Source organism: Schistosoma haematobium, chromosome 6, assembly GCF_000699445.3.
Source record: "Schistosoma haematobium chromosome 6, whole genome shotgun sequence".
NCBI lineage: Eukaryota > Metazoa > Platyhelminthes > Trematoda > Strigeidida > Schistosomatidae > Schistosoma > Schistosoma haematobium.
Window position 1 is genome coordinate 9,219,348 of NC_067201.1, and position 20,881 is coordinate 9,240,228.

Here is a 20,881-nt window from a genome sequence, read left to right on the forward strand (position 1 = left end):
AGGTCTTTTTTAACTTATGAAGAGAGTAGGCACTAAATAGGTAACGTGACTTTTTAGTCTCCCATCAACCAATGTGGGATCCGATTTTCTTCGGAGGATCTTCAGTTACTGAAACTGCATAGTCGAACAAGTAGTATCAGCTCAACCGGTAAACATTTTTCAAGAAAAAAGTGGCCCTTTACTGGGAAACGTATATCAAGGATTAAAGCATTCCTACCAACCTACTATCATTAATGCTGAATACATAAACACTGAAATATCATGAAAAAAAAGGACTGCAACATAAAATCTTTTCACCACAGTGAAGATCTAAATTTTTAAGAATTTTATAATGACTTCTTCTGTAACTAAATGCTTGATAACATGTGCCGAAAACTGAGCGTTGTATATTGGGAATTGAACACATCGGTTTTCGATCCTGTTTTCAAGAAGCGGGTATATGAAAGTCCGAAAATGTCAAGTCTCAGCTCACGAAGTTCTCGCCGGGGGAATGCAACAAACAATGAACAGTTGTCAGGTGACCTGTTAAGTGCTGGGACTACGTTTGAACGAACTGGGGAATCAAGTCGTACACGTGGGAGAACACGGCGTAATCGGTCAGGACACACCGAGCCTACAAGCAATGCAGTGAGTTGATTTACTGGCTGTTTTTCAGAGCTTTGTTTTCCCGGCACACTACTATTTCCAGCTAAAGTTCTATGGTATCGGTCCGCAAATTAGTATGTTGTCTTGCAGTTCTTCACGCGCCAACTTATGTATACATGACTAGCGCAAAAATTATGAAACTTATCAACAAATTCATCAGTTTGTTGGGTAAATATGCCTATTCAGCATTAGTCGTACTTGTATTGGCTGTACGCTGCCTCGTTACCTCAAATTCTTACTATCGCCCTAACCTAAAATATCAGCGCGGTACTAAAAAGAGGGGCTCTAGTCGGTGGTATACGTTAGTATTACAAGTAATATAACTCTTAGTATTTGTGGTATACACAAAGCTTAGTGTTCTCTATTGGTATAAGTCTTACATGTTCCGATTGCCTAATTTCCCTCTGCTGCAATTCGTGGAGTAGACTTAGTCCTGTTAACCTGTTTGTGGTCTTATTATATTGAGATTTGGCGAAACTTTAATTTCTGGACGAACCAACCAGACATGGGATAACAGGTCTTGAATTTTGGTGCGGAATTCATTGATTCATTTGACTAAGTAGCGTTCTAGCATTTTAGCTGATGTCAGTTCGTGATGAAAACACTGAACCTAATTACTAACCCTGACCATCAACTTTAAGTCGTAACCTGTATTCCTCACACTGGTTTATAACCGTCATCTAGCCCAAGTAAGTAGGTGGACGTTCTCAAGGTTACTTTAGCGTCGCTCGAAGGCCGTACGTAAATTATAGTCCCATCACCTCTTTCTCTTTTAGACATACGTTTAATTAGTTTTATCAGATCCTGTTTACCTTCTGGTTTTTATGTTTGAGCTGATGGTATATAAGGTATCCTTGTGTTATCATGGATTTGTTTTAACAGTATTGTTTGTCAGTGTTTTTTTTACGAAATATATTTGTAGTTAGGTGTTCTGTAGTTCTCCCTGATATGGGATTACGTATCCAGGGTACTAGGTAAATATAAGTCGGTTGATGAGGTGGTGAATCTGCAGTGACAGGTGTTTAAGACATGAATCACGTATCCCCAACGATCACCGACCTCATTGCTCAGTATTAACGTATCGAAGTAAGTCCGAAAAAAGCTGGAGGTGAACAAGCTTAGATGTGGCACCAACCCATAAAGTCACTGACCGTTGATCCAAAACATGTTGGTAAGTACATATTACTTGGTTTGAGTTCGCTCCATACCGGCAGTCAATGGTTGAAGAAGTTAGATCGTATAACTCGGAATAAGTCATAATGAAGCAGATTCAGCCACTCGTTTTCATCCCTTAGGTCATGAGTTTCAAAGTTGTTTTACACAGTTCTGTGAATTCATCCTTGTCCTTTTTACTGTAACCGATATTTTTACCCCCTACTACTCTTATATTTATCTCGATAATTTCGTCTCTGTACTGATACGATGTGTTAATTCAAGCCGATACACATGTACCAGTTTATACTTTCCGTATGACTGACTTGATTATTAGTTATTAAGTCACTGGAATTTCAGTAAAATAAATCGTCATTACTATTTTTGTCCGTCCAAAATTTGTGTCTTGAAGTTTGCTCATCCTTTAAATGCTTGTAACCGACGGATTCATTTTTTCACAGGAACCCACATCCGGTCTTCGTACATCCGAAGTGGAGCCGGGTAGTCCTTTATCATACAGCGATATGTCTAGTGTGGCGACTGGGGTCGAAGATGTTTTGAGTTCAGTTCGACCTGGTGTCAATGATGAATTGGCTGTTCGTGCTGTTTTGTCTCAATCTGGACCTCTTGTTCCCGCAACAGGTGTCCCTGGTACTACTGATGGGTCGACTGCTAGTGGACCTCAGGCAAGAAATACTTTTGTATATTTTCTATGCTTAACTCTTGCTTTGTACAGTTATTTTTATTGTAAACTTTTATCACCATCCTATTAACCATACTTGAGCATGCATTGGTATTATGGGATAAAATTTCGTATCAAATTTGTGGCTTTTTCATATTAGGTAGCAATATGTAAATACGTCAATCCACGGCCCTCTAGACTAAGCACATTTCAGCATTCAAATAAAGCACTTATAAGACTTGATTGTTCACACACAGGTGATACATGTTGTTACTGGTTACTGGATTAATATTCCATTGGTACAAGCCAGTACTATAACCGACTTCCTACGTCATCGGAGTTGAGTTTTGAAAGATGATCCACTCAGCCATCCAAACTTTGAACTAAAAATTTTCCTACCTATATCTGAGTTGTAGATCATAAGCAAGAAGGACATCTCGTGCCTTGTATACTACAAGCAAATTATTTAACGAACAGGATACACCAAGGTTGGTAGTAATAAACATTACACTACAACGGTTTTTAAATCACTAGCGAAAAAAAACAGAATCGAGACGTTTAGAAATGAAGATGTTCACGTTTATTTCGACAAAAATAAAACAAAAAAGGTAGGCTCATCTATAGACATAGTTGTTTTTAGTAGTTGTACGCACAATATATTCCTAAACCTTTGCTTTTTCAATGAACATACCAAAAATTAAGCTTGTTAACTCTACTGAGCGCACTATACAGGTTTCTATGTTGGACATTTTGTTACATCCGATATCAATTAGGTCTTGGGGATAATGCGGTTACCAATTCATCCCCTCTAATAGTCTGAAGGTAGGTGTTAACAATAATTTATCCTTATTCTACACATTTACACTTTTTACCAAATTACTAACCTGTTTTAGACTGTAATATGGGGTACCGATGTAAACATTGCTCAAGTGATGTCAAGATTTAAACACTTCCTATTGACCTACATCCCTCCAGACTTAACCGGTCAACCGAATCTGACAACGGGTCAACCCATAAATCCACAAAGACCTCTTTATATCCAACGAATGGAAGATCTTGCAATATCAGGTTCGACTGCCTTAGACATTGACTGTGAACATCTTCGTTCTGCCAGGTCAGATTTGTATACGCAGTTGGTAACATTTCCGAAGGAAGTTATTCCAGCATGTGATGCTGCTACACACGCCTTATTTTTAGACCGTTTCCGGGAAGTCCAGTTGGAAAGATCAATACAGGTATTTCGGATATATATCAAGATAGCTCTGTGTTTATGTAAATATTGCTTTTAACTATTAGAAATTTTAATATGGTTTAATCCTCACTTACGGAAATTCAACAGTGATATTGAACTGAATTCGAAAGAAAAATGTATTGAATGGGTTATTATTTTATTATACCACATAGTAGTTCCCCTTGTTACTAGATAAATAAACAAATAAAAACGAAAAGATACTGGGCGAAAACTACATTGAACAGTTCAGATAAATAAAAAAAACTTTTCCATAACTAGAAAGGGACTACTAGAATGACGAGTGTGCTTCAAATATCTTATATGTCGTTTCATTTGTCAGTTTTGTTGCAGATTTGTAGATTTTACTTCAAGCAGTTTCAGATTTCGAAATGATGACACTAATAATGTTATCACCATTATAGCTGAGCACACATAACCGGACCTTGACATTGCTTAGATTGTCACCACCATATGTAAGCAATTCTTCAGAAGCAGGGATATTTGAACATAGAGAGTTACCGAACATCTTGAGTCTAGGCAGGTTAGGTTTCATAATCGTAGGGGGTGGGGATTATTATTTTAACAGAAAGATATTGGTACAAGGAGGTACCAAATACATATGCGCCACACAAATCTCATTCGATATGTGTGAGGGCTGTGATACTGCCAGGGTGCCCAAACCAAGGCAGGTGGTTTCCCTAGGCAGCCACTCCCCGAGCCTTCGACCTGAAGGCCTGATCCACAAGGCAGTGGAGCATCGTAAGGAGATGCAGTCCCATGGAAGCCGGTAACCAATAATTGGTCCATACGCCATTTGTTCCCGCAGGATACTGGAGCCCATATGCACCATTGGTTTGGAATCCGGTTAAAGCGCCAGACATTCGCTTTTCGTCCTCTCATTTTCGTAAACAACACCCCCTCCACGAGAAGGCAGTGAGTAGGACTTCGCTGGCAGAGGCTATATACGCGTGGCTGTGTGAGAGCATTTCGAGAGGGAGGGCGGGCTCACTTTACTCTCGGCGATACCAGGGCATTTGGGGGCAGGGGGTGGGGAACTGGAAAATCATTTCAAAGCGAGTTGCCTAAAACATTATGGATGAAAAACTAAATACTTGGGGGAGAGTGTTTAAGATATTTAGGGTATTAAAACATTTGAAGGGGTTGTTTTTCTATTTTTTTATGCCTGACTGACTCTGAAGAAGGATTTGTCTCTAGAGTGGATCCACAAAAACTATTGAATTTTCTTGGTGTGAATCGAGACTACATTCTGATGTATTTCTTTGAATCACCATAAAGTCTGTAAGTTTAGTTTTTTGTCGTATTTCACTCCTGTATTTTCGCTTACGAATACTGACAGTAATTTATCTTATATGAAGACAACGTAAGCCTTAACAACCATAAGATTGAAAGTTTGTAGTCCTTTTAAAGCGTAATTTTGATGTGAAACAATCTATGTATTTTATACGTAGATCGGTTACAATTAGATGTTAAAAAAATTTAAGCTAATATTATTCAAAGTATTAATACGATATTATCTTCATTTTTTAAAAGTCGTATTCACCGTTTCTTATTGTACAAGATAGAAATATTGTAACATCGTTTAAGAAATCAACCTTTGATTCTGGTTAGTTGTCTCATTCTTACTGTTTTTTCTTCAGATTCGTCCATTCAATTGTGCAAGGTCTCGAGATCTACGCAGTCTTGATCCAGATGATCTTGATCAACTTGTAACTGTTTCTGGTCTTGTAATACGTTTATCCCCGCTCATCCCTGAAATGATGCGTGCAGAGTTCAAATGTGCCATCTGTGGTGCAATGACATCTGTTCCATGTGAACGTGGTCGTATTGCAGAACCAGAAGCGTGCATACGTTGTCATTCGGCTCATACAGCTCAACTACAACATAATCGATGTTTATTTGTGGATAAACAAATGATTAAATTACAGGTTTGTACTAGTATTTTTGTTATGCCTCTGAATCAGACTTCATTATATATATATATATATATATATATATATATATATATATATATATATAATTCCGATTAGATTTACATTTGTTTTAATGTAATTTGAATTGAGGGCCGGACGTGATATTTATGGGGTCAAGTTTGCCAATTGCGGTATATTTTTATGTAATTACCCTTGTGACAGGTGTTTCTTTACCATTATAGTCTAATTCCTACTTTCGTAAATTCTTATCTAGGAATCTCCAGAAAATATGCCTGCTAGCCAGACTCCTCATACAGTACTTATGTATGCTCACGAAGAACTTGTTGATAAAATTCAACCGGGTGATCGTGTTATCGTTACGGGTATTTATCGTGCAATACCACTACGAATGTCTAACCGACAACGTACTCTTAAAGCGGTTTACAAAACATATATAGATGTTCTTCATTTTCTGTAAGTTTTAGTGTTTTTATTGTTTTTTAGTTGAAATCATTTGATTATCTTAATTGTACACCAGTTAGGTGATTTTTAAAATCCACTTGCTCCACAACAGGTTCACTTTGAATAATTCCCCTGGCAAACTAATTTAATTTATAGGTACCTATAGTGAGAAAGTTCTTATTATTTTCTAAAAGATTTTTTAAAGCTTATTTTGTTTATAAAGATCAAAAGAATACTTTAATGTTCTAAACATAAGTTTCTGGTTTGCCGTTTGGGCATTTCGCTGATTGAATCAAGTAACTCAATCGCTCACTATTTATCATAGTCAAGCAAATCATGGATAATCTCGCTTAGTTCTCCAAAATATTTTACAGACATCTGATTATCTCATTCGTTAAATACAATCATAAATGTAACACTAGTTTTCAAATCATTTTCTGCGATTTAATAGTGTGTTAATACAGTTCATCGTGAATTTACTCCACAGTCCTGTTTTACTATATATCTGTGAAGCATGGTCTATGAAATTTAAGAACCTGTATAGGTTACTAGTATTTGGTCATAGATATTTTCAAAGCATTACTCGTATTATAGTAAAAAACCGAGTTTGTAATGTTAAAATTAGCTGTGATATGGCTTAAATTCGCTCCCAGTAGGCTAGTTGGATGTTTTTTTCATTTTCCCGTAAATCTCAACTTCATTATTGTATTTTCGAACCATATTCTCTATGCTTAATCTTTCTAATTGTTATTGATGCAACTATTGTTTCTTGTAAGTTTCATCTCACTTTATCAGTTAGTCATAATCAACATAGAGTCTGAGACAAATATGTGTTGTTCTGAGTTTCCATAACACAATAGCACAATGAAAGAAAAATTAACAAGATGAGTAGCTAAGGAATCGAAATACTGTAATAGCAATGATAACCAGAAAGAACAACTACATTCTCCTTCTTTAATGTCAGAAAGAATGTTGTTCGAAAAAAACATGAAAATGTATGTATGAAGGAACACTCAGACTCTATATTTGGAGGAAGGAAATCCATCTGCTCGATTGCGGCCAATTATAAGCCATGTTACGCAACGTCTCCAATCATAGATTGCTATTATCCATTCAGATAGTCTGCATCTACTAACTTGGCTCAGACCAACAGTCAATGACTTCATGGACTAATACCACCCACCAGTCAACATCTCACTACGCTAATGTAGTATGACAACTCAATCCAGTGCATATTTGTACTAGGCTGACGACGTATAACGGGTATTTACTTTTTTGTAAAGGGGATTTGTTGAAGTATATCTTTCCCAGTGTATATGATGTATCACTGGACCATAAACAATATACACATTGCTCCTATCTTACTGGTGATTATGAAAATACACTTATGCCAAAGATGTTTACCGATAAATCAACCAATTTTGTCTGTCAGATCCATTTCAGCAATTATTCCTCCCTACAAATATCAAAATAATTTCATACCTGGTTTATTATTATTATGGTCATTTATGTTCACTATTTTTAAGTGGGACAATTGTCCCTGTTTAAATATAGTATACGTATAATTTTTCTGTTAGCCGAGAAAGCGATGACCGAGTTCAAAATGATGGGCTCGCTACTGACGAAAATACTTCTATTGAGGAAGCACATATTTTACGTCAATTCACGGAGGAACGTATTGAAGAATTTCATACATTGGCTCGTAAACCTGATTTATATGAACGACTTGCTGCTGGTATCGCACCAACAATTTATGAAAACGAAGATATTAAAAAGGGTATTCTCCTACAAGTAGGTTTCATTTTTTTAGATTCGTGTACTTGACTACAAGCTAGTGATACCTACCTACCTGGTTAGCTGCCCGAACTGAAATAGGTAGAGTGGAGTTCGAACCTGGGAGTTATTGTCAAAATGTCCAACGCTTTATGTACCTAACCGCACTCAGAAATGTACAACTTACGTAGATACAATTACAACAAACGATATATTAGAATTGTATAGAAAACTTTTTTCACACTGACTGCAATTTAATAAATTATATATCTAAAATGAAAGTAATAGTATATGTTAGACAAGTTCAATCGTAACCTCATCACTTTACCAATATGGTGTCGCTCTTTGTAATTCGTAACAATGTTTTTTATGCTCACTAAATACTTACTATTTCACTAAGATTGGATTGAACTTCTTTCTCAGTTCATCAAATACACGTTTCAGTCTTTTAGGATTAGATTATTTATATTAATTATTTAAACACATAAATATTGGTACAAAGGGGCATCGAATACATATGCACCACACAAGTCACTTGATTTGTGTGAGGGCTGTGATACTGCCCGGGTGCTCAAACCAAGGCAGGTGGTTTCCTTAGGCAGCCACTACCCGAACCTTCAACCTGGAGGCCTAATCCGCAAGGTATTAGAGCAACGTTAGGAGATGCAGTCACATGGTAGCCGGTGACCAGCGATTGGTTCGTACACCATTTGTTCCCTCAGGATACTGGGGCCCATGTGCACTATTAGTTTGGAATCAGAGTTTTCCAACTCCCCTAGGTGGACCCTCCGTGTCCACCAACCTGGTTAGAGCATCGGACATTCTCTTTTCGTCCTCTCAATTTCGTAAACAACACCTGTGGTGCGAGAAGGCACTGAGTAGGACTTCCTTATCAATGTGTGTATACGCGTGGTCATTTGAGAGCATTTTGAGAGGTAGAGGTGACTTTCCCAACCCTTGGCACTTGTAGGCAAACGAGTAGTAGGTATTACTAGCCTGCTCACACTTCAGGTGTATTTCTCAGAGCTGAGTACATAATAACTTTTACATGTTGAGTTACACCATCTTTTTAAATTTCTAGAAACTGATTGAGTAAACATCCAATCAATCTAGCAAAAGTAAATTTAGTTGTCAACACCCAACTCGATACTTTTCAATTATTTTATTAGTGTCTAATTCATGTTATATTATTCTGTTGCCTCTATTATAGTTATTTGGTGGTACACGTAAAGACTTCAGTGCTAAAGGACGTGGTGATTTTCGTTCTGAAATCAATATACTTTTATGTGGTGACCCAGGTACTTCAAAATCTCAACTTCTGCAGTATGTATACCGTCTTACTCCTCGTGGTCAATATACTTCTGGCAAGGGAAGTTCTGCTGTTGGTTTAACGGCCTACATTACAAAAGATGCAGAAACGCGTCAATTAACACTGCAAACTGGAGCATTAGGTCAGTTGGTTAATGAACAGTGTTTGTTATTCATCATTGTTCAAAACTCATACATACAATTCTTTTTCTTTCATTTCATTATGTAACACGCTATATGTCATTAATTCTTATAAACCTAGCTAAACGAAATTTAGTATGCAGTTGTGTGGAGAACAAGTATACTGATATGTACAATTGATCGATCACTGAATAGTGGTTTGTGTCATATTTGTATGGTCCGTTTAGTGTTCATCATATTCTATCGATTAAATTCTAATATGAACACTACTCCACGCGATCAACATTATGTACACTGATTCCACAGCGAGCGTCAGTCTTCAAAACTCCAAGTACGTTTCATTGACGGGTACCAACTAGCACGAAAGCTAGGTTCAGGGTTTCCTCCCAGCTTCCTCCAACCAATTAATATGTTGACATATCATTTTAACTTCAACTAAATGCACTTTTAAAAGCTATGTTCACTGGTTTCATCCGCCATAGAACCAGTCAAGAAATAAAACCAACTTCAAAGATAACAAGCGAATAAATATATTCAAATATTTCTAAATCATAGCCAATCAGTCCACTGTAGACAACGTGTAGAAAGTGGCAGAAAATGTGCATCAGTCAAAGTTTCTAAACTAATTGCCTCATCAAGCTAATCGCTCTCTTACTTCCAGAAACTTTGTTTATTTTACAATTTGTTTCTAAATGATCTTGGTTTTTTCTTATTCTCAGTGTAGCCGATAAGTGTTAAAGCATTCTCTAACCCTTGTGTGTGAAGTTAACTGACTTTGTCCATTCAGATAGCGGATCTTAGACCTGATACTTTATGTTCAAACTTGGTATCATTTCACCAATACCTGCAAATGTGTAGTTGGCTCGTTAAAATTACATGTAATCATATATCGTTATTTTCATGTGTTAAATCCTTTGTTATCCGACTCAGATACACTTATTACTTAGTATTCTTCGGATATTTTACTTCACTCGACTAGTCCTCCAAATCAGAACATAACTTGGACAGGTACGTAGTTATATCCCACATAAACCAAGTTCGATGGGAATTAATCCCGGTGAAAAAACATATTTAGAGTTTTGCACAAAAAAATTTTTAAAGCCTTCTCCAACATAATCTTCTATGGAACATGCTTATATCCAACCTATATCCTGCTAACATTATGTATATTTTTCTTACACATAATTAGCATTCCTTGACCACAACACTAATTAATCGTTAACATCCAAACGTGACATCTTAATTCAGCATGCCATAATTTGACAGGAACTAGTTAACTCGTTAATTTCCTAGTCTTTTAATTATTTAAAGCTTCTAAACTGTTGTTCAATCATCTAGACTCTATTTCATGAAGCAAACTTCACTTACCTTGACTAAAGGATTCATTTGTTGCAGCTAACTGCCATAAAACATGTACAGTTTACTACCAACTACACGAATATGCATGGAATTACTACATTGCATTTCTCCTATTCTCACTTTTCTCTTTTAAAAAACAACTTACGTTTATCAAACAGTTCTGACACCCAATTGCTTAATCATCTCCAAGTTTGATTCATTTATACATTTAAACTGGACCTTTAAAGCACATTTAGTTTAAAACTTCCCATTCTCCTCGAGTCGTGTTTCTTTGTCTGTCTTTTAATAAGTTACCAGAAGCTTTACTGTTTACAATATTATACTTACCTCAGCTAATTTCCGTTTATCAGCAAATTCAGTTCATGTGATTTCAACGTGTAATATGGTCATTAGTGTCAGCTATTTGGAAAAAACCCGAATTGGATTTTACGAATAGAGTGACTCTCAATGATATGCAAGCTACTTGGGTTCTATTGAGTTAGTTAACAATCAGTATCTCTAAGTATGATGTGTACTCTCTACTTTCAAGATGAAATATAGTTCTACAAGACTAAAATGTGCCTGTATTTGCAATCATCCTTTGGGGAAAGCTCTTAGATATCGTTGAAAAGCAAAGGTCAGGTATTCAAAGTTTCGGTGCAAATAGTTGTACTTTACGAGCTCTATCATCGTTGCTTTTGAAGTATTCCTTATATGATGTAATGACACCAGGGTCTTGCAATGTGTATTCAGGTTTAATAATGAGGAGTTAATTGATATCACTATTTTGAACCGCCCACTTAATTGATTTGGTTATGTTACGCAAGTGTTATTTCAACCGCTTCCATACCGCTCATCAATTTTCAACACCTTAGCTAGATGGAAAGGTAGAGATGTCCCAATTTATAATATGGCGTTGTAAAGTGAGGGATAACCGCATAAGACTAGTGTCTGTCGGTCTATCATTGCCCAGTGAGTTCCTAATGATCAAATCAGACATGGTTCAGAATGGAAATAAATGGAGTTGTCTATTATATTTATGGAAGTAAGATGATACTTTGTAACTAAATGAAATTAACAGCGGTTATTTTTTCTCATTAAACCATCTTTTATTAACCTATAAGTTCATTGTTTTTCTTCTAATTACATTATTTCCAGTCTCATTTCCGAGTGAATACAATTACACTAAGCGTTTGTAGCTCTAAAGTATGGTCCACTTCTCATGAATTAATATATTTATTACACGAATGTAAATTTAAGATGAAATCCTACCACAGAACTGCACGTACACTACTACTTGCTCTCACAATTCCGTTAATATATGTGTTGCTTTTTTGATTCCTACGATCAGATACGTGTTATCCTTGTTTTGAAAATTTTCAACATTATTTATTTGTTTCATCATAACGTAATTATAGTGTTGGCTGATAATGGGATATGTTGTATCGACGAATTCGACAAAATGTCCGATTCAACTCGTTCTGTACTACACGAAGTAATGGAACAACAAACTTTAAGTATTGCTAAAGCTGGTATTCTTTGTCAACTTCATGCTAGGACTTCAATTTTAGCAGCTGCTAATCCAATCGGTTCTAAATGGGATCCTAGCAAAACGATTATTGACAATATACAGGTAACTGCTCCATTTTTTATCGAATTCTTCTTGTAACTATACTTAACTTTCTTAAGTAGTAGCATCGCGAACTGACCTTAGTTGAATAGCTATTGAGAATTAAAGAAGACTAGATAAACTCTTCATCCTGATATGAACTTCTTCGACAAAGCGCATGCACAACATCTTCAGGTCTCATGGCGAGTGCTTAATATTTAGATCTTTGAGTTAACGTCTAATGGTTTACGTCTATGACCAATCAGTTCTCCACTAGTAAAGCTCACCCGTTTTGAATGTGAGTCAGTTGCGTACCAATGACACAACAGATATAGGTCATTCAATATCATCTCAGTTGTCTTGGTGTTAAGACGCAAGGGTCCAGTAACCGATCCATTATGGGATTATGGATGCAACGCGCTGATGAGTCTCATGCTAAGACAAAATAGTTTTACTCAGTTTTTCCCGATTTACTATGATTATCTAAGTTCAGTCTGTGTTATCAACTATCAAATTCAGTAATTTCTACAAACTGATTACATTAATAATATTAATTTACAAAAGTTTCGACAATGTATATCATATGAATTCTTTTATTTTGATTATTTGACTGAGAATTACCTTGATATGGGAAATACCTTAATCATTTATAATTTTCATAATGATTTAACTCTCGTCTATTAACAAATAACTTAATTTGTTATTTTTTCTGTCACTAAAATAATACATAACTTGAGGAATTTTTTCACATATTCCTCTGTATTAATCTATACTGAACTTAAAAGAGTCTTGTTGTTGAAGTGCTTTATTTTAAATCATCTTAACCAGTATCAGAGATGGAAAACCGTTTTCTTTTTGTATCAAACAGCTGGATAAAAGCTAAATACTACTACGTTAGGATTGGGAGCACATATATAAAGTATTTTTCATTAACATACCGAAATTCGTAACTTACTAACGAAACTAATAGACTACTTACACGATATTCAGCGTTAATAGGTATCACTTCATCAATGAATCGAGTCCGACTATACCCCGTTTTCCACTTATCCTTTGTAATCAGGAGTCAGCTGTCTGACTCTAGATTCATATCTGTCAGTTCAGATTTGAATTTTAAATTATTGAAACCCAAACATGAGAAATATTATTCTTAAATATCACCTGGTCATAAGACGCAAAAAATTTCGGTACAAAATTACTCTAACTCTGAAACGTATCTTCTATCAGGGATCCTAAAGCCCATGTATGTTACTAGTTTAAAATCAGGGTTTTCCAACCTCCCTAGGTGGATCCTTCGTATCCAACATTCAAGTTTAAACACAGGGCCTTTACTTCTCTTCCTCTCACTTTCGTAAAAAGCACAATCTCACCACGTGAATAAAGTGAGTAAGACATCTCTGATACTTGCTACAAACATCTAGGTATATGAGAGCATTTTAATAAGGAGAATGCGCTCTCTTCAACCGTACCGTGGCAATTGGGGAGAGGCTTTAAAATGATAATTTATTTTGTTCATTAGCATGTTGTTTCTTAGTAACTTGTTGACCTAGTTATTACATCGTTTCTTTATGTTTTTTTATTATTTTTAGTTACCTCATACTCTTCTATCAAGATTCGATCTCATTTTTCTTATATTGGATCCACAAGATGAAGTTTATGATACAAGATTAGCCAGACATTTGGTTGGGTTGTATTATCGTGGTACTACTCCAAGTCAGATTGATAGCAGTCAGGATATTCCAACCAACAGTAATAATAATACTCGAGGTACACGTAGACCGCGTCCAGGAGCTGTTCTACTGGACATGGATAGTCAAACTGATGATGATCCATCATTTGTAAACGGGAAACTCTTGAAGGATTATATAGCCTATGCTAAGGTATTCATTGTTGTATCACTTACAAATTTTAATCCTTAAGGTAGACACAGTCAACTTTCAGTGAAATTTACCCGAAACATTTAAACAGAGAGGCCTTGTAGTATGAATAATAATGAGTTCAAATAGAAAATCTGTTTTAATAATTCTATGCTTACCTTAACAGTTAAGTATATCCTATGTTTCTAAAAGATATGTTTATTGAATACCTTACAAGGTTTTTTTTTATCAATTGAAATCGTTTGTACTCATTTCATACTTTAAGAGCATCAGTCACTGAATAATAACTAATACAATACTGTTTTTATCTAAAATTACTACTATGCACCATTGGTTTGAAATCAGAGTTTTCCAACTCCCCTAGGTGGGCCCTTCATATCCACCAAACCGGTTAAAGCACCAAACATTCGCTTTTCGTCCTCTCAGTTTCGTGGACAACACCCCCGCTACGAGAAGGCGGTGAGTAGGACTTCCTTATCAATGTGTGTATATGCGTGGCCATTTGAGAGCATTTTGAGAGGTAGAGTTGACTTTCCCAACCCTCGGTTGTGCCAGGGTATTTGGGGGTCGGTGATTTCAAAATATATTTTACTTAAATTATTGTCTCGCGTAATACAAATAGAGTATTCCCTCTTCAATAGGTTTGCAAATATATACTCCTACTAACTGATAATCGATTGTAATCATATGTCTTTTTTATTTGGACGATGCATTTGACTTTGCTAATCGGGAGTTCTTTTCAATCAGTGAAAGGTATATTAATAAATCACATGAATATGTTGAAATTCCTTTACTTGAGCACTTGATCGCATCAGATTTTATGGCAAACTGTTTTATCCATATTATGTTTTGTGGCCGTTTAATTATGCTGTTAATATATGTGCTTCTTATACGCGAGTTTAATGAACTACTTGAGTGAAAAAACCAGGAGTAAGTAGAAAGATTCTGTTAGTTAACCGGATCGAGAATATATATCCACAACACATTCTTAAACGTAGATGTATGTCCTTCAGATAACGAAGCCAAATCTTAACCAGTAGGGTTTGCGTCTGTCAGCATCTCATGATCATTTGCTGTATGTACGATTAGCCCAGCGTGTCAATCTATTTTTTCCCTAGGCATTCTTCTAGAATTAATAAGCATTCACATTAAGTCCTTCATCAGAACCGTAAAATGTTCAATAACAAATGAAGGCAGATTTTCTTAGTAATCTCTAGTAACAATAATAACCAATAAAAATGATATTTCCACCTTAATTTATGTTTAAGATGAAGTACTTTCCCAAACTAACGGAAGAAGCCGGTGAATATTTAGTTCGTGAGTATGTAGAAATGCGAAAACTGGGTTCAGGTCGTGGACAGGTAACTTAATGATTAATTTATTGCATCACCACTTTTTCATGTCATCAGTGTTGTATCAGTTAACTTATATACTTTTAAAGACTACAATACAAAATGATTTTTTATCACAGGTCCTCTAAATATTGATTCTTATTATCGGCCGTTTTGGCGATTGCTGAATTTCATAGTTCACATCACGGACTGATCTTACTTAAACAACCACTAGAAAACAGGACACATTCGAAAGCTGTTTTGTCTTAGTGTGGGGCTCCTTAGAAATGTAAACCCACCATTTTACTGGGGATCTGACCCAGATCTCGAGGTTAGTACTGCTGAAAAGTCCCATGTTTGGACTGGTTCTCAGTAGTTGTCTGACTATGATTAGTTCGTGGTGTAAACTAAAAATATCGATTTTCCACTTGTTTTAACAGTTAGTTACAGCTTTTGTTGTTACGAGAGATGCAAAAAACTAGGAGAACATGTTAGGATCAATACTACTCCTTGGCTTCGTTTTAACTTGGAATTATTCTTAAAAATCATCACATGTTCAGGTCGTATAGCCCCGTTCATCAAAGGCTATTTCAAAGTTTGGATTTTTAATCCTCCTACATTGGTTGGAGTTCTTGTTCCTTGAAGTTCTGTTGTTCCGAACAGGTCAACGGGATGGCAGTGAAAACCAAAGTAACAGATATACAGTCCGCTGTACTTGTACTGCCAACGGTACTTGGGTTTAATAGCAGTATGATGTTTCGTGCGGACAATAAACGTGTCCATCCATGATATCTTTTCACAAATGAAAGTGGGGTTAAAATCTGAACTATAAGACTAAAACACTTCACCTTACCCCACAAATTTCCGTCACCTGAGGTAGGATCTGAAAAGTAGGAAGCTAATACATTTACAACTTCTCACAAAGGCCAGTGCATTACCAGCCTAAAGCCTCTGCATTCATGTTCTTAGTTTATCAAGATCACCCTTTACCCAGTTTTCTTTCCAGATAGCTCTAGAAGAAATATCCTTCTACTATTTAGACAACTGTCAAATGACATTCACTTACATACCTTTAACAAAATCCAAGCTCATTCTATTCATGTTTTAAAAATAGGTCTATAGAATTTAATACTCAGAACTCAATTTCAACCGGTGTTTGTTGGTGGCATATATGCATGCTGTTCTGATAGCCTCGATATAACCATTTTATCACAGTTTTTATAGAATAAGTAGATTGTGGCTAGCAGTTAAATCTAAGACGCACGTTTCATCTTACTTGGATCTCGTCATTTAGATGTGCCTACATCCTACTGTTGATGCTAATATACTGACTCGAACCCCTACAAATAAATACCATATCCTTTAAATAGGTTAGTTGGATTATGAACACAGTAGCTCAATAGATAATGAGTTAGTGTTTAAATCAGATGGCATTAAGTTCGTTTTCGGGAGTGCAAAGTGACACTGGGATGCAGGCATATTCAGCTGACGAATGCCAAAATAAAATGAAATGTACATCCCGCATTCCATTTTTAGCTATAATCAGTTTATCGTTTAAATGTTTAGAGTTGTTTTAGAAACAGATTACCAGCGTTTTAAAGGCTGTAAGTTATTCAAATTTACAATATTTATCCAAAAATATTGAAACAGTTTGATGAATTCTACTCCCACTTACACCTTTCAGCCCTCATGTAGAAGCATAGCCACCCACCAGATGTTTTTGTGACTTGGATCGCCTGATCTACTAAGGGGGATGGGACAGTGCATGACGTTATTTTTTTGTGTGACAAGTCTTCTTATTGAACACTTGAATCGGTTTCCTAAGCTCTTTAATAACCCAAGGCTAAATTTACACGAGAAAAACGGCGCGTAATGTGAAAAAGGTCTTTACTCCAAGGTTAGGCTATGTACAGAAAACCGAGAGTACTTATGGTATTTCAGATGGCCTTAGGCTTCTGAAACCATACTAAACATAGTAGCAGGACAGATCACCATCCAATTAGAAATGTGACTCGCGAACCTTCACTTTCTGTATGTGTCCGAGAAACTTCTGTTCAACGATGATTAGATAAAATGTTTCCCGGGATTTCCGGTGCCGTTCTGGACTTTTTCGAGGAATACTTGGTATCTCTCCAACAGTGTGCAAAGTTCAAAGATAGTTGTGTGCTATATGCATACAATCTACCCCGTTATTGTTCCTAACTTGACTTCCAGTCTAATACAAAAATTATAATTTCATATAATGTACTTCATACCTGATAAGACGAACACAAGTTTTAATATCACTATGTATTATACTGTAATAAACTTTGCTATTCTCACCATTAGTCTATCTAGTTTAACTTATAAGGTATACATAAGACTTTCTTATGTTGTATTATTACATTTCTATTCTATTTCATTCTCAGAATGTATTACAAAATTGAAATGAATTTGTTTTGTTTTCTTATTCTCATCTATTCTTGTAATTAACTCTTAAAATTTTCATATTTATTATTATTAATACCAACCTTATAAGATATCCGCATATCCTCGTCAACTTGAATCACTTGTACGTTTAGCTGAAGCTCATGCTCGTTTACGATTATCAAATCATGTTACGGCTGATGATTGTCGTGAAGCTCGACGTTTACAACGTGAAGCGTTAAAACAAGCAGCTATTGATCCGCTCACTGGTACTATCGATATCAATATTTTAACAACAGGTACACAACATTTAACTACTTAAAACAGTAGTCTAGATTTAATTGCAAAATTAATATCCATTTAAATTTTCATAATATTTTAATCTGTCCTATAAACCTATCTTGTGTTTGTTTTATAGTAGTTAATAAATTATAGTTGTAATCAAATATATTAAGGCTAGTCTACCATTTCATCCGAAAGTATAGATATGATCTTAGTTAAAGAACCATTTGAAACCTGGAAGCATTTAATAACTTTCATCGTAGTATCGTCCCTATCATTGTATATCCACGATCCTACCAGGAACAGAGTGAACTCCTTGAGGTTGTATAACTAAGGTTAATCCTTAATGTAAATTAAAATTCAGTAATTTCCAGAAACCCCAATATGCTGATAATATTGTAGTTAATCATGAATAATTTCTGGAGTTCTATTGCGAAGCCATAACTAACTGGTGAAGTCCAACTATATTGATTGTAATGCACTAACCCACCAATAGCATTGTAAGTTGTTTGTACAGTACAACGAATCGGCTGAAGTTAGACGTGTAAACTGTTGAATACTGACTCATTAGTCTAAAGGCTAATTGCATGTCCCGGCTTCTTGGTTGCTCACTCCGGCGGAGTTTTGCACTAAAAAGAAATATCTGTACAATGCTTCCTGATTTTCTAAGGTTATGTAACTGATGTCAGTTCATGAGGTATAAATTTTAAAGCATTTTCTTAGACTACATTATAAGCATTACTTTTAGTGAAATATAATGCAATATTACCCTTACAGACCACTATTATACAACATTTATCAAAATTCATCCTTCCCCTCGATTGTTTTTCATTTTTTCACTCTTTTTTTTAAAATAGGTATCAGTAGTAGTGTACGTAAACGACGTGAAGAAATGGCAATGGCAATATGGTCACTTCTTGAAGAACGTCCTCGTGTATTAACTTTTGTTTATTCACGTGTACTAGAAGATTTACGTGCACGTTCTGAACGTATGATTACACGTGAAAATTTTGAAGATGGATTAAATTTCTTAAAAAATACAAATAAAATTGATTGGGCCGGAAATACTATACGTAAACGTTAGAAAAACAACAACTTTTAATTATCTTTTTTTTGTATGCAATTGTTTTCTATTCGAAAAAACTACAACAACAAAAAGAACAAAAACTTTTACAGTGCAGATTTTCGTATTTTTTGTATTTTTGTTTGTTTGTTTAAATAAAGTGTTTATTACCTTAGATAATTATTTGGTCTTCTGACTGAATATCAGCCACATTCTAAGTGTAAGAGATCTAATCATACTACTACCTAATTGCACAAATCGAAGTACATATAGAACAGTTCATATCTGAAACATTTGAGGCAGTTCAATGTTTTAACCCCCTTAACCACTAGGTCATAGCTTTATTTCTTCTGATTGACTCATTGGTCACAAATTATTATAAATAATTCACTTTGTATTATAAGCGAATAGGATGATGCAACGTTGCTAACTTGTTATGATGTTTAGTAATGCATGAATAAGGTCAAGATCATTAATTGAATTAAATTCAGTCTGATTGAGTCTCAATATAAAGATGATTCTTGTTTCCATTTGTCTGTGCGTTTGTGCGTGTTACTTGACGTTTTCGTAGTGTGCGTGAATTATACTTCAATTTTCAATCCATAGGTCAATTAAATTTCTCAGTGTAGGGGGTAGAGAGTGTCCTTCGTTTCCACTACCCTATGACATAGACCTACATCGATCGGAAAGACAGTATGCTTAAGTTGTTGTAGGTTTATTACATTGTTGACCATGTTTATGTCTACAATTACATAATAAGCTATTGATATTGTAAAAGTATCTGTGGTAAGAGATCATTATATTGAAATGTGTTTTGTAAATTCAGTTGAAATTAATTTGACGCCTGGTAAACATGATTCTTTCACTTTTATGTAAGTAGTATAAATCAGTTCCAACGATAAACCTGACACCAGTTAACTTTGATATGATGAATATTCTCAGTCTAGCTATGAACCAGATGCTCATTATTCGACAGTTGGGCATCAATTAGTTTTTCTGAGCACTACTACTCAGTAATGGAGACCGAAGTAAGTTTCTTGAAATAAGATTTAGTACAAGTCAATACACCTTCGGTTAGGTTTATAACAGTAGCTTCTTAACTACTGAAATGCAAGTAGCTACGCGATTCTTTTCACATAATTAATGTTTGATTATCTTATCACCGGGGGATAACTCTGTCGCAAGATATACCTTGCAGACGAGTACCTACTAACCCGAAATCTGAATCCAAGGTTTTCTACCGATTACTTCCAATCACAGAAGATTGATAATGTATAGAAGTTAGTGAACATGAGTTCCAGCAACATTTTTGTTTAACGACCAATGAAAACCTGGTCATTTCTGTAGGTAAAATAGTGTTATGATACAAAAGTGGAGTAAAATAATTTAAATATTTTTGGAGGAAAGGGTTTCATCAAAGTTCAGCTACAAGCTCACTCCTATACTGATGGTCAAGGCAGAGAGATTAATTGTACAAACTTCTTTTGGATACAAATGTTTGGTTTGTGAACATAGATTCTGATAGCTTCAGCAATGTGCAAAAGACAAACTCGTAAAGCTTTGCAGTAAATTTGATGGAATATGGTGGATAACTTTAAGTGTTTTATTCAGATCAACTTGATAACCTGTGTTCACCAAGTGAGCGAGAAT

At 35.5% G+C, this 20,881-nt stretch overlaps 1 protein-coding gene across 1 annotated transcript; it reads left to right on the top strand.

Moving 5' to 3' along the window:
• Window positions 1-351: 351 nt before the first annotated feature.
• Window positions 352-19,569, top strand: MCM4 (DNA replication licensing factor, mcm4 component; the record flags this gene model as incomplete). Its single annotated transcript, XM_035733558.2, has 12 exons — window positions 352-627; window positions 2,259-2,498; window positions 3,373-3,714; window positions 5,369-5,629; window positions 5,916-6,115; window positions 7,681-7,894; window positions 9,087-9,327; window positions 12,082-12,296; window positions 13,862-14,152; window positions 15,418-15,510; window positions 17,999-18,185; window positions 19,026-19,569. The coding sequence occupies 12 exons, from the start codon at window positions 352-354 to the stop codon at window positions 19,250-19,252; spliced, it is 2,787 nt and encodes a 928-aa protein (XP_035589133.1). The 3' UTR covers window positions 19,253-19,569.
• Between the last annotated feature and the right edge of the window lie 1,312 nt (window positions 19,570-20,881).